The 13,794-nt window shown below is 55.0% G+C and overlaps 2 protein-coding genes across 2 annotated transcripts; both read left to right on the top strand.

The window, feature by feature from the left end:
• Positions 1-1,787: 1,787 nt before the first annotated feature.
• Positions 1,788-3,778, top strand: LOC135447498 (homeobox protein not2-like). Its single transcript, XM_064712427.1, has 3 exons — positions 1,788-1,878; positions 2,498-2,706; positions 3,509-3,778. Exons 2-3 carry the CDS (start codon positions 2,575-2,577, stop codon positions 3,665-3,667), a joined length of 291 nt encoding a protein of 96 aa, XP_064568497.1. The 5' UTR covers positions 1,788-1,878; positions 2,498-2,574; the 3' UTR covers positions 3,668-3,778.
• A 3,264-nt stretch (positions 3,779-7,042) lies between these two features.
• On the top strand, positions 7,043-13,612 carry SMYD5 (SMYD family member 5). The gene is made up of 13 exons (XM_064711931.1): positions 7,043-7,194; positions 7,372-7,480; positions 8,012-8,151; positions 8,329-8,450; positions 9,054-9,123; positions 9,278-9,382; positions 9,822-9,884; positions 10,038-10,108; positions 10,731-10,837; positions 11,060-11,116; positions 11,345-11,439; positions 11,700-11,770; positions 12,268-13,612. The coding sequence occupies exons 1-13, from the start codon at positions 7,129-7,131 to the stop codon at positions 12,404-12,406; spliced, it is 1,215 nt and encodes a 404-aa protein (XP_064568001.1). The 5' UTR covers positions 7,043-7,128; the 3' UTR covers positions 12,407-13,612.
• Positions 13,613-13,794: the final 182 nt, after the last annotated feature.

Genomic DNA, 13,794 nt, shown 5'->3' with positions numbered 1-13,794 from the left:
CGCTGCCGCTGTGGTTTCATTCCTGCAGCCTCTGGAGCGGCCCCGAGCTGAAGCGCTGGGCTGCGGCTGCGGGAAAGGGATGAGGTAGAGGGAAAACTTTCCTTGGACTTTTTTTCCGTCTGCAGGTGATCGATATAGTGAGACCAAAAATTACTGGTTTATGTAGGGTTTTTTGTTTATTTATTTTGCGAGGCAGTTTCTAACACACCTGATGTCTCTGAACAGTTTGGCAAAGAAAGAGCCTGTGGTTGATTCCTGAAGATGCTGCAGGATTTTACTAACCCCTGATTCAGTCCCCAGTCCAGAACCGGGTACAGAATATCCAAACCCACTGTTTGCATTTGAGATGGAGCCAGAAACTTGGAATAGGTTTAATAGTAAAGGGCAGAGCTAAAACCAGGATTGCAGTGCCTGGGCTAGTGGAAGGTGTGGAGGGGGAACTGGATGATCTTTAAGGAGCTTTCCAAACCAAAGCAGTCTGTGATTCCATGAGATTTTACGGGTGACTTTACACACGCTGGCACTTATTTATCCTTTCATATAGCAGGAAGGCACTTCGCTGCCAGAGTTTTAATCAAAAACCTGCTGTAATTTCCCAAAGCCTCGCTCCCAAAATTAATTTCTTCACCTCTGCTGCTGTGTGGGTCCCTCTTCTCCCAAATTTGCCATCATCTCTCTCTAATTTTGCTTTCCCTGCAATTTTTCACTCACAGAAGTGAAATTGCCAAGTGTTTTGCAGCACTTGGCCCTCAAAATTGCATGTTTTTAGCGCAGAATTATCTAAGGAAATGTTTTTTGTTGATCTGTGGGTAAAATTTTGCCGTGGTGATGGATGATATTGCCTTGATCTGACAGGATCTATTTTCACTGGAACTTTTTAAGGACAACGACCAAGTGATTTTAACAAAGTATCTCTATTCAGAGTATTTTTCTTGAAGTATTCCTTTTAGCAGTCAGAGCATGATCTTGCTGTTGTCCATGCAAAACCTGCAGCCAGGTTTCCCTGTATATAAAGAAATCCAGATTTGATCCTGATGCTACAATATTTAGGCACCAAAAGCATTTGCTGATCTTTTATTAAGTACTTAGCACAACTATTTAATATATTATTTCCTTCACAAGACAGCATCTGCAGAATTGTGTTAATCTTTGTATTGTATCAATCTTCCAGTTATAAAAACACAGTTAAACAATTTGCAAAGAGATTTCCACTCAGCGTTTCATGTTGGAAAATTCACTTGCTATTATTCCAGTGTTAAAATAGAAACAAAAAGTGATGGGTGAAAAGATTTTAATGATGAAAATAGTTTAAAGTGCAATTACGGCTGTTAAGCTGTCAGGTCTCCGTCCCACAAATCCTTAAACACACGCAGAACTTGCGCCCAATTAATGAAAATAAGTAGGTCAAGGTGCAGATTTGTGCCTGGAGAACGTGACAAGATCAGTCATTAAAGAAGAGATAAGTAGCAGGTGTGAATGGGGATCATTATGTGCAGTATTTCCATAAAAGCTAGAGAAACCTGGCTTGCCACAATATTTAGGAACAGCAGAGATGGGGACCATTATTGGTCTGATCCTGCCAGTGCTGTTCGGTGCTTTCCACAGGGAAAATCCCACTGGCTGTAATTCGTGGGGTGTGTTAAAGGGAATCTGGTGCTGGAGAAGCCGTGGTGCCATCAGTGCTGGCTTTCCGTGGCTCCTATGGCTCCTAAACCCTCCAGGCTGTGCAGGGAGCTCTGCAGTGCGATCACTTGGGCTTGGAATCACGATGGTTGAGCTGGGAAGGGATTTTCAAGGACCTGCCCTGCAGTGAGCAGAGACATCAGCTGGAGCAGGGAGAATGAGGGGCTGGGGAAGGCGAGACCTGCTCTCAGTCAGGTGCTAGTGGCAGTGCTGGTGTTGGATTGTATGTTAATTTATGCTAATTACGGCTATCCTCAGGTCACAGCTGGAGACCAGACAGGTCAGATACACTTGTTAGTCCTGCTGAATCATCAGCACTCCTGGGAACTTTGTGGGGAGCAGAGGTGCAGGATGTGGTGGTCCTGCATGAAAGCTGGATCCTGGACACTGAGCCCGTGTGCCACGGGAAGGGGAAAAGCAGGGGCCAGTCTGGGGTCAACACCCCCAAACTTTGAACATTTGTGTTTTGGGGGTTTTTGAGACAGAGGTGGGATTTTTGTGTTCTGCAGCTCTGTATGCAATTTATTGTCCTGTTACAAAGGTGCTGTGCAGGCAAAGGTCAAGTCCTGCCCACCTCACTGAGTGCTGATTTCTCCGGGTCTGGCTGCATGTCCAGGACTGTCCTTGGTGTACCCTGAGGGTAAAACCATAGAACAGGCCCTCAAAAGTTCTTCTACTCCAGCTTTTCATGGGAAAAGGAGCCTGGATGAGATTATCTGGGTAGGGACAGGGCGGGGACATCTCTGCTTGGTTGGTGCCACTTTCTCCGGCTCCTTTAGTGCAGACCCCTTCAATTTTTGCTGTTTTCTCACAGGTCTGGAATTGTCTCACTGTGTGGGGACCACTCCACTGGGTCCTGCAGGGCCTTGGAGGTCAGGAGGGCCCTGCAAGATGAAGAGAGTGCGCACGGTGTTCAAACCAGAGCAGCTGGAGCGGCTGGAGCAGGAGTTCCTCAAGCAGCAGTACATGGTGGGCACGGAGAGGGTGGACCTGGCTGCAACTCTGCATCTCACAGAGACCCAGGTAAGGGATGGGGGAGCTGAGCTCTGGGACTGATCCTGGGGTGCTCTGTGCTGATGGTCCTGCTGCTCTGTGCTGACCTTCCCACTGGGAAGTGTGGAAGGAGGACACAGTGCAAAGTGACCTGTGGGACACCCTGCTGCCAGGTGACATTAGAGAGATGTGCCTGGAGTTTGGATGGTTCCTGGATAAGATTTCTGAATCCATGAAGTAGAATAAAAAGCATTCAGGAGCACAACTCTGCTGTGCTTTAGAGTTTAAGCTGGGTTGGCTGCTGTGTCTGCATTGTCATGATCCTCTGGAGACTGTTTCAAGTGTCCTTGTATGACACTGGATATAATTATTTCCCTGCTCTGCCCTGTGAGTTCCTGCTCCTCCCACAGTAAGCTGCTTGTTTAGTGTGGAAAGAAGGATCTTCCACAGTGGGCTCTAAATTCAGCTGGGGAAAAGGGAGAACAAACCAAGGCCATTTCTGGGGGACAAGGGATAATTATTGGGGGTCTCATCACGCCCTGTGGCAACTGCAGTCCTGGGGATGGGTTCAGGGGCTCCTTAGGGAGCTGCCTCCTTCACTTCCCTGGCCAAAGCCTTCTCAGTGCAGCTGCAGTCCCCTGATCCTTTCCCATCACTGCTCTGCCCTCTGTAGTTTCACCTCCTCCTGTTCTCACTCACTATTTCCTGAGGGAATGATGCACGTCCCCATTTAAGGAATTCCACTTTTTGGGGGATACCCACCTCAGAAGCACATGGATTGAAAAGGGCTCCTGGAGCCCTTGGGTTAAGCTGCTGTGCCATTCCCATCCAGGTCAAAGTGTGGTTCCAGAACCGGAGGATCAAGTGGAGGAAGCAGAGCATGGAGCAGAAGGCAGCAAAGCTGTCTCAGTTCGGGGTGATCCAGCCTGTGAGCGCCGACTCCACCGACAGCAAGGAGCACGAGGAGGACCCCGTGGACGTGGAGCTTTGAACAGCCCACAAGACTGGGCTGCTTTTTGGTGCCTGGGGATGTGTCTGGGCTGCTTTGGTCCAAGTGAGACTGATCTGACATCTGGAGCCACAGGACTAAACTGCAGCTGGCTGGAAGGAACCCCCCGAATTTCTTTGGCTGCTGTTTGGTAGCCAGGTGCTGTAATTCCTGGGGCTTCATCATCACTCGATGGCAGGTGACCTCCTGTTAGCTCATGGAGCACCAGGACACACAAACAGTTTCCAGCAGAGCTGGGGAAAGGTGTCTCGTGGGGTAGTCGACACAATCTCTGGGTGTCTCTGGGGTGACAATCAGAGGGTGACTTTGATGTTGGGATGACAATCTGCTGGTTTCTCTGGTGTGGGGGTGACAATCAGAGTGTCTCTGGTACTGGAGTGACAGTCAGAGGGTGTCTCTGGTTGACAATCTCTGGGTGTCTCTGGGGTGACAATCAGAGGGTGACTTTGATGTTGGAGTGACAATCAAAGTCTGTGATGCTGGGCAGGCAATTGGATGCTGTCTCTGATGCCCCTGAGCACAAGGGCATTTCAAACCAGGGTCACTCATGTTACATGTGGCTGTCTGCTCCAAGGAGGAAGGAGGAGAATCTCCCTAATCACTTCCTTCTCTCAGCTTGACTCCCATGTTTGATGTTCAAATCACTCACAACCACAATACCCCAAACAGGGAAGCCCTTTGCTGCCTTGCTCAGACTCCTGGATGCGAGGAGCAGTGTCTGCCCCTGCCCTGGAGCAGAAGTGCCTCCTCTCTCAGCGCCTTGCTGTACCTGTGCCTTTTCCATGGCTCCCCATGGATCCAGCCCTAGCAGTGTGTGTCCCCTGGCGCTGCTGTCCTTGCCCGGGGGGGTGTGTGTGTGTGTGCTGCTGTTGTAGGGAGCTGGCCCCAGGGCTGGCCGAGGTGCAGGGCTGGAGGCTGCAGTAAAATCCAGCCCCAACACTCAGCAGCTGCAGCAGACACCCCCTGCCCCGCAGCCAGATGTGCCACTGTGGCCCAGACACAGGCAGCTGCTCTGTTCTCTCCTCATTATCCCTGCAGCTGCCCTGGGACACAGCACCTGGAGAGCTCTCTAAGCACATCTGGAGCAGCCTGATGTGGTTAACAGCTGGATTTTTGGGGGTAGGGAGGGCTTTGGGCGCCAGGACTAAGGACTCAGGCTGTCACCTTGCCTTCCTATGGCAGTGACCATGGTCCAACAGCTCAGGATAATTTATTCTGTCTCTTTCTGACCTAGAACACTGTATATCACTTTACTCTTACATTGTTATTTATAGAAATACCCTTTTTATGCCTTAATATGTGTCACTTATTTATTTGCTTTGTCTCTTGATAAAAATCGAGTTAATTTTAAAAAGTGATGGAATGAGTGTAAAAACAAAAAAACCCAAAAAAATTCCTAATACTCACTTAAATTTGCAATTGAAATTCTTACCAAAAAAAAAAAAAAATAAAAACACACACACAAAAAAAAAAAAAAAAAAAAAACACAAAAAACCAACCCAAATATATTTTCAAATATATTTTCATCTTTCTCAAAAGAGTTTGAGGTTTTTATCCTTAATAAACTATTTTGGACAAAATATATATGAAAGATCTTTTTTTCAATTGATTAATGACCCCATTTCAAAGCAGATGAAGGGAGTTACTGTCTCGGAGCCAGAAACTACATTTTCAGGAAGAGCAGTCAGGCTCCTGGAGAACAAGAATTTGTGTCTGCAGGTGGATGTGACCAAGCCTTTTCTGCAGCTCCTGCTCTGCCAGTCTGAGCAGCATGGCCAGGGAAGAGAACAGAGCTGGGAAGGGGCTGCAGAATCCCTGAGGGAGCTGGGAAGGGGTGCAGATCCTGAGGAGCTGGAGGGCAGCGAGCAAAGGAGGCTCAGGGGGCCCTTGTGGCTCTGCACAGCTCCTGCCAGGAGGGCACAGCCGGGGATGTCGGGCTCTGCTCCAGGGAACAGGGACAGGAGCGGAGGAATCCCAGGATCACTGAGGCTGGAAAATCCCTCCAAGGGCACTGAGTCCAAGCTGTGCTTGATCCCCACCTTGTCCCCAGCCCAGAGCTCTGTGCCACGTCCAGACCTTCCTTGGATATCTCAGGAGATGGGGTCTCCAAACCTCCCTGGGCAGCCCCTGCCAATGCCCATTCTGCCTCTTTCCATGAAGAAATCGCTGAGGAAATGGCCTCAGGTTGCGACAGGGGAGGTTTGTATTGGATGTGGGGAAAAATTCATTCACAGGAAGGGATGTCCAGCCCTGGCACAGCTGCAGTGGTGGAAACCTCATCCCTGGAGGGATTTAAAAGCCATGTGGATGTGGCACTTGGGGACATGGCTCAGTTGTGGCCTTGGCAGTGCCAGGGAACATTGGACTCGTTAGTCTTAGAGGATTTTTCCCACATAAATATTCCATGAATCGCTGAGGATGTAATGGTGAGTGACAGCAGCATTCCCACACTGTGCCTTGTCCTCGTGGTCCCTGCCATGGGCACAGTGTGATGGAGCACAGCCTCCTGTGCTGGCTCCACGGGCTCTGCATCCCACAGCACGGCCAGGGGATGTGGCCCTGGCAGCCTGTTTGTCCCTTGTCCCCCGGCCGGGTGGCCAGAGCAGTGGCCAGCCCTGTAGCCACGCCGTGGGTCAGTGGCCAACCCTGCGGCCACGCCGTGGGTCAGTGGCCAGTCCTGAGGCCATGCTGCAGCTGCTGGCCAGGGATGGAGGTGGCAGCTCCCGCCTTGTCACCCGGTGTCGTGTCCCCGGCACGAGCCGACAGTGACATCTAGTGACACCAAATCACTGCCCAAGCCCCGCACATGGAATTGTCCCGAATTCCCAGCCCTGCTCCCGCCGCCTGGCCAGCGACGAGCGGGGCTGAGCCGCGGCGCTGTGAATTAGTAAATACAACCAAACACGCGTTTCCGCGGACTTCAAGGCTTTGCGGACCCCCAAGCAGGAGGTAGCGAGGGCAGAATGGCCACAGTAGTGTATTTTGAAGGCTTTTTTGGGAAAAGTCAGGCCAGTTTTGGGTGCGCAGGACAGTGGGCGATGCCTCCTCACTCCCCGAGGGGAGACCTCAAGGTGAGGGGGGAACTTGTGCCTGACAGGGCTGTGACAGCTACTCCTCTACCATTAAATAATAATAACTGGGGAGAGACAGCAAACTCCTGCACGATTTGGGGTGGCAGCGGCAGCGCCCCGGTCCCGTTTTGGGGTGTTTTGGCGCTGTTTTGAGGGGTTTTGGCGCTGTTTTCAGACGCTGGCCGGGGGCTGTGGAAGGGGGGCCAATATGGCCGCCGGACCCGCGCCCCGCGGCTGAGGGGGGAGATGGCGAGTGCAGACCCCTGAGAGGCGCAGGGGGCGGAGGAGGAGGAAGAGGAGGAGGAGGAGGAGGAAGAGGAAGAGGAAGAGGCGCTGCCCGGCGGGTCAGGGCGGGGAAGTCGCCGCCCGAATATGGCGGCCGCGGCGGGGCCACACGCCGGGGCTGCGGCGGAGGCGCGGTTCATCAGCAGCGCCAAGGTGAGCAGCCCGCGGTGTGCCCTCCGTGAGGGTCCCTCCCTTCCCTTCCCGCCCAGCCTGGGGGCACAGCGAGTAAAATCCCGCGGGGATGGAGGGAATGGAGGGATTCCCTCAGCTCAGCTCCCGGGTATGACTCGGCTTCGGGCGCGTCCCTGACCCGCGGTTGTCCCTCGCCAGGGAAAGGGCTTGTTCGCCACCAGAAACATCCGGAAAGGGGAAACAGTGTTCGTGGAGAAGCCGGTGGTGTCATCGCAGTTCCTCTGGAATGCCCTGTACAACTACCGAGGTGAGCGGCAGGCGCTGGTGGCGTGTCCCCATCCCTGGCACCTGTCCGGTGGGGTGACCGCGGGACCGCAGGGGTACCAAGGGAAGGGTTTGGGTTTGTCGTAGTGCCTCTTTAAAGGTGGTCCTGCTGCCTTTTCTGCCTTTGCAGAAACTAAACTATAGACAAGTTCGGGTGTCGTCTGAGGGATGGTGACTTCCATCACTCTGAAGGAATGTGCTAGGTGCTCCCATAGAATTTTGGAATGGTTGGGTTGGAAAGGACCTTAAAGATGATATTCCACTACTAGCATGGGCAGGGACATCTTGCCCTAACCCAGATTGCTCCAAGCCCCATCCCCTTGTTCCTCTCTGGTGCTGGTACAAGTTGTATTGCCTTGCCCTGGGTTCTGATCCCTTTGCTTTCCAAAGGCTTTCCTGTGGCATCCATCCATCCATCCATCCATCCATCCATCCATCCATCCATCCATCCATCCATCCATCCATCCATCCATCCATCCCTCCATCCCTCCACCCATCCCTCCTGTCCCCACAGCCTGTGATCACTGCCTGCGGGCTCTGGAGACGGCAGAGGAGAACGCCCAGCGCCTGCTGGGGAAGAGCTCCCTGGTGCTGCCTCACCCGGAGCAGTGCAGCATCAGGAAGGACCTGCACCAGCAGTGTCCCCGCTGCCAGGTACGGCTCTGCTGGGAGGGACCGTGCTCTCCTTGGGATCCTTGAGTCCTTCCCATCCAGCTGGGCTCTTGTGCTGTCTGCCTTTCCAGAGCCAGGGCTCTGCTGGTCAGGGAGGGGGCACAGATCTAGGAGCCCCTTTCCTGCTGCCACAATGCCAGCGCTGTCCCCTCGCTCTAGGTGACGTACTGCAGTGCAGAGTGCAGGCAGGCAGCTCTGGAGCAGTACCACCAGGTCCTGTGCCTCGGCCCGTCCCGGGACGACCCCACACACCCCCTCAACAAGCTGCAGGAGGCATGGAGGTAGGGCCTGACCTGCCTGTGGCTCCATGGGCAAGGGAGGTGGCTCTCCTGGGCTGGCTCCTTGCTGTGCTGGAGGGTGGGGGTGGCTGTGGGACGCTGCCCAGCTCTTTCTCCTGGTTGGGTGTTGTGATGTTGGCAGCCCAAGGGTTTGGACACACAGCTGAGCACTCCTTATCTTTCTCCCACTAAAGAGCTACAAAGCACTGAGCTATGCACATCCCTCACTCCTGCAGGTTTATGGTGCTCCTGCAGATCTCCAGCCTCTGGGAGATCCTCCTTGTAGCATCCCATGGGCCCGTTTCTGTCCCTGCTTTCAAAAGAAATGGTTCCAGAGGGGATGAGCAACATCCCTGACTGAAATCTTGTCCCATGTCCAGCAGAGTGAACAGGATGGAGGAGGATTGTTTGTATGGGTGGGACAGGAAGGTGGGTGCAGGTTTCTCTCCACTGGACCCCCACACAGCAATGCTGCACTGAGCACTTTGGTGTGCTGGATCAGTGCAGGCCTGGCCACACCTATGGCAGCTGTTTCTGCCTCTGTCCAGCTTTTCATTCCCATGCCAGCCCTGATCTGCTCATTTGTTCTCCATTTTAATCCCACAGAAACATGCATTACCCCCCTGAGACCTCCAGCATAATGCTAATGGCCAGGATGGTCGCCACCATCAAACAGGTACACTGGGTGGTTTTGTTATCCCACTGTCAATGTCATTCCCAAGGTTTCCTTGGCCTGACTTTCTCAGCATTTATTGTGACAATCCTCCCTCTCTCTGGGCTGGGGAGGAAAGTGGTGTTGGTGCAATGCCTCTGCTTGATTCTTTTGTCAGGCTAAAGACAAGGAGTGGTGGATCAAGACCTTCTCCCAGTTCTGCAACAAGACAGCAAATGAAGAAGAGGAGATTGTGCACAAGCTGCTGGGGGACAAATTTAAGGTAAGACCCAGCAGCTCTTCAGTCCTCGAGCCTTCCCTCTCCTGCCTGTGTCTGTGAGGCCACAGATGCAAAAGCCCCATTAGAGCAGGGATAGGAAACACTGAAAACTCCAGGCTAAAAGGGAGGGCCCTGACGGTGAGGAAGTGGTTGCTTAGAGGGTTTTGGCCTTGTGATGCTTTCATGGGATATGCTGCTCCTTCCTGTGGGGGAGATGTTCCTGCTGTGGGCTGGGACAGTGTGATATTTAGCTGCTGAGTGGGTGGCTTTTGCTGCTAAGATGGGTGGATTTCATGGCTGTGAGTCCAGCAGCCTCCAGCCATGCAGGGCAGGCTGGGGAGCCTGAATCCTTCCAGAGCCTCTGGCCTGGGCTGGGCTCAGCCTCACCCCGGGGCTGGCACCCACCGCACCCCCACCCTGACCGTGCTCTGTGTCCTGCCAGGGCCAGCTGGAGCTGCTGCGCCTGCTCTTCACTGAGGCTCTTTATGATGAATATCTCAGCAGGGTGAGTGGATCTGCCTCCCAGACAGCCCAGGAGCGTTGGCCAGGGCTTCCCTGGGACTCTGCTGCTCCCTTGCTTCCCCCAAAGCTCCCTGAAGCATTGCAGAGCGAGGTGCTCCTGCAGGCTCCTCAGTTCCTCTGTCTGTCCCTCCTGCAGTGGTTCACTCCAGAAGGCTTTCGATCCCTCTTTGCCCTCGTTGGGACCAATGGCCAAGGCATAGGAACCAGGTAATGGGGCTTTGTGGGTGCTCCTTGCCTGGCAGTGCAGGTGTGCAATGTCAGTGGCTGGGTTTGAGAGAGGGGCAGACTTAAAAAAACTTCATCTTGGCTGTGTCAAATCCTTTCACATCCCTCTGCCAGACCTTGGTTGCTCTGAGCCACCTTGGATCCCCTCTGCGAAGTCCCACCAGGTGCTGAGAGCATTGTGGGACTGTAGAAATGTCCTGCTGTCTCTGACAGCACTGTGACACTGTGGCACTGTCCCACTGCTCCCCCAAGCACTGTGGCACCGTGTCAGTGTCCCACTGCTCCCCAAGCCCTGTGGCACTGTGACAGTGTCCCACTGCTCCCCAAACACTGTGGCACTGTCCCACTGCTCCCCTGGGATTGTGACAGTGTCCCACTGCTCCCTAGGCACTGTGGCACTGTGTCACTGCCCCATTGCTCCCTAAGCACTGTGGCACTGTGGCACTGTCCTACTGCTCCCCAGGCACTGTGACACTGTGGCACTGTCCCACTGCTCCCCAGGTACTGTGTCACTGTCCCACTGCTCCCCAGGCCCTGTGGCACCGTGCCATGTCCCCTGTTCCCCAGGCCCTGTGGCACTGTGCCATGTCCCCTGTTCCCCCAGCTCCCTGAGCCAGTGGGTGCACGCATGCGATGCTCTGGACCTGCCCATGCTGGAGCGGGAGGAGCTGGACGCCTTCATCGACCAGCTCTACAAGGACATTGAGAAGGGTGAGCCTCTGGGGGGGGAGAGACAGTGCAGGCACCAGGATAGGAATCTTTGTCCTCCATCCCCTCCCTGGGGGAGGGAAAGGCTCTTGGGAGATCCCCCTGCAGTGCCCAGGCCACCCAGGGATCTCTGGGTGTTCCCTGTTGATGGACATTCCTTGGGCTTGTGTGTGTAAGAGCTGGAAGGGCCCATGCAGAGCTCTAACCCCTCTCTCTGTGCTGCAGAGTCGGGAGAGTTCCTCAACTGTGAGGGATCAGGGCTCTACGTGCTGCAGAGCTGCTGTAAGTAACACAAGGACTGCGAGGGAAATGGCCCATGCTAGGCTGGGAGAAAGGGGTTTGTGCTTGCCGTCTGTGGGATGGGATGGGGTGGGTGGGATGGGTACTGCTCTCAGTGTTCCCTGGCACTTTGCCCAGCTGTGGAATGGCCAGTCCTGCCTTGGATGCACTCAGATGTGATGTGGGTCCAGGAGCCACTGAGGCATTTAGCAGAGGTTGTATTGCCCGTAGGTAACCACAGCTGCATCCCCAATGCTGAGACATCCTTCCCAGAAAACAACTTCCTCCTGCATCTCACTGCTCTGGAGGACATCGAAGCAGGAGAGGTGAGACAGCAGGGCCTGGGTGGCCCTGAGGTGACATCACACCTTGGCATCATCCCTGTGTCCCCTACATCCTTCATGGACCCAGCCCCGAAACCTCCTGTGTCCTGCATAATCTTGGCAGAGGAATTCAATCCCCATCCCATGTAGGGGCGGCCAGACCCCCTGTTTCTACCTGATTCTGAGAGGGACTGGGGCAAATCCTGCTGCTTTGGAGTCATGGGGAGCAATTCTGAGCCCAGCCCATTTCTGTTTGCTGCCAGGAAATCTGCATCAGTTACTTAGACTGCTGTCAGAGGGAGCGGAGCAGACACAGCCGCAACAAGATACTCAGGTAGGGGCTGCCTGGGGCTACCTGGAGGGACCTCACACCCCTTGACACCCCAAACATCCATCAGGGCAGCATCCCCACCCCAGAGCTATGTGTGCCTTGGGCTGCTGTGAACTTCAGTGAGCTCATGGCATGGGGTGTGTGCAGCATGTGGTGCTTCTGGTGCTTCGAGCTCCTTGTAATGTGTTGTAGGATTTGGGTTCCCCCCTCTCTGTGCAGGCTTACACCTGCAGACCCTTCCTTTTCCTTCTCTGTCCCTCAAGGGTAGGGGCTCCTGCTGGGAGTCACTGTCCCATCACCCCTGTGGGGCTGAGAAATCCCCCTCTCCACCTGGGGTACCTTTACCCTGCCCGAGCCAGCAGGATGGGACCCCCAGACTGCTCTGGGTGTGACACATTGAGCCCCTCCCTGGCTGTTCTGTCCCCCACCCCTGGCCAGCAGCAGTGTGGGAGTGTGGCTGTGTGCACACCATGCCTCTGTCTCCTGCCTGCCCCCTGCAGGGAGAACTACCTGTTCACCTGCTCGTGTCCCAAGTGCCTCGCACAAGCCGACGATGCCGACGTGACGTCTGATGAAGAGGAGGAGGGCGAAGGAGAGACGGACGATGCCGAGCTGGAGGATGAGATGACTGATGTGTGATCCTGGCCCCGGGCCAGAGGAGAGGGAAGGGATGGGAGGGAAGGGCCTGGAGGTTCCTCCAAGAGGCAGCAGCTTTAATTTAGAACAGGGTTGTGTTGTGGGGTCGGGCGGGGCCGCGTGCCCAGGTGCTGGAGTGGGGCGGCCGGGAGCCGGAGGCAGGCCCTGCTCCCGCCTGTCCGTGTTGTCCCTGTGCCTGTGTGTGTGTGTCAGGCTGTCCCTGTCCTCCCTGCCAGGACAAGCTGTGAGCCAGTGGCCCTCCAGCACATCCCAGTGCCCGGTGGGGTTGGCTGGTGCTTGCAGGGGAGGCTGGAGGAGAGTGGGGTCCAGCTAGCCCCTGGGACACCAGCTGGTCACCTGTGAGGTGGCTCTGCTGTGTCTGTGCAGGCTGTGATGTTCAGGAGCTTGTCCTTCCCACCCTGCAGGGATGTGGGCAATGTGTGTGTGTGTGTCCGTGTGTCTGTGCACGAGGGTACTATTTAATGTCTATATTAGCACTATCTACACACTATGGAGCTGGGGCCCTTCTACATCCTCCATCCCATGCCTTGGCCAGCAGTGAGGGGCAGCAGGATCTCACAGGGGATGCCTCGGAGGGTGGCCGAGAGCTCCAGTCCAGCAGGGGGAGCAGAGCTGACCCTGCAGACGCTTCCTTCCCAGCTCGACCCATCCTTCCCGTGAGTGACACAGAGCCCCGGGCAGCGACTGCAGGAGCGTGTGGGGATGGAGAACGGCCGGGAGGTGACATGGGCTGGGTGTCATCCCAAACCCAGAGGACATTTTGGCCGTGGGATAAGGATGTGCCCGGGGATGCAGCATGTGCTGGGTGCTTCCCTGCACCCAATGCTCCCACATGGGGATGTGTCAGTGCAGAGTGGCCCCCCTGGATGTCCCCTTGTCATCCATCCCACGTGCCACCCTCAAGGCCACACCGTGTTGTCCCTGTGTGCTGATCATGTGGCTGGAGGGACAGTGGCTCCAAGTGACAGACAGGCAGCAGGTCAGGGATGCACCCGGGGTTATTTCCTCCCTCCATGGATTTTGGGGAGCTGTGTTCCTGCTGCCGTGTCCGTGGCAGCTGGACTGTGGGACTGAGGGTGGCACACCTGTGGCACTGCCATTACCGCCAGCCCTGCCTCCTGCTGCTTGTCCCCAGCCATCCTGGGCCACATCCCCTTCGGTGTTCCTAATAAACCAAGACTGGTGACAGCTGGGACCTGTGCTTTGTATTGCTGGGTGCAGAGAGGGCTGTGAGCCAGGGGCTGGTGCTGTGGGGACATGGGGCTGAAGGAACAGACACCTGTACAAGTGTGGGCTCTGGATTTGTGACCAGCCCACCCCTGCTGGAGGCTGTGCTGTCCCATGAGGCTCTGACTGAGCCCTGCCCCAGC

Source organism: Zonotrichia leucophrys, chromosome 4, assembly GCF_028769735.1.
Source record: "Zonotrichia leucophrys gambelii isolate GWCS_2022_RI chromosome 4, RI_Zleu_2.0, whole genome shotgun sequence".
Lineage (NCBI taxonomy): Eukaryota > Metazoa > Chordata > Aves > Passeriformes > Passerellidae > Zonotrichia > Zonotrichia leucophrys.
The sequence above is the reverse complement of the archived record's forward strand: the minus strand, read 5'-3'. Positions and strand labels throughout refer to the sequence as shown.

Bases quoted from the DNA above. Each gene is read 5' to 3' on its own strand.
- LOC135447498 (XM_064712427.1), top strand. From the start codon at position 2,575: ATGAAGAGAGTGCGCACGGTGTTCAAACCAGAGCAGCTGGAGCGGCTG. The intron at 2,707-3,508 runs GTAAGGGATGGG...ATTCCCATCCAG, and splicing joins TGCATCTCACAGAGACCCAG to GTCAAAGTGTGGTTCCAGAA.
- SMYD5 (XM_064711931.1), top strand. From the start codon at position 7,129: ATGGCGGCCGCGGCGGGGCCACACGCCGGGGCTGCGGCGGAGGCGCGG. The intron at 8,152-8,328 runs GTACGGCTCTGC...CCCTCGCTCTAG, and splicing joins AGCAGTGTCCCCGCTGCCAG to GTGACGTACTGCAGTGCAGA. The intron at 9,383-9,821 runs GTAAGACCCAGC...GTGTCCTGCCAG, and splicing joins TGCTGGGGGACAAATTTAAG to GGCCAGCTGGAGCTGCTGCG.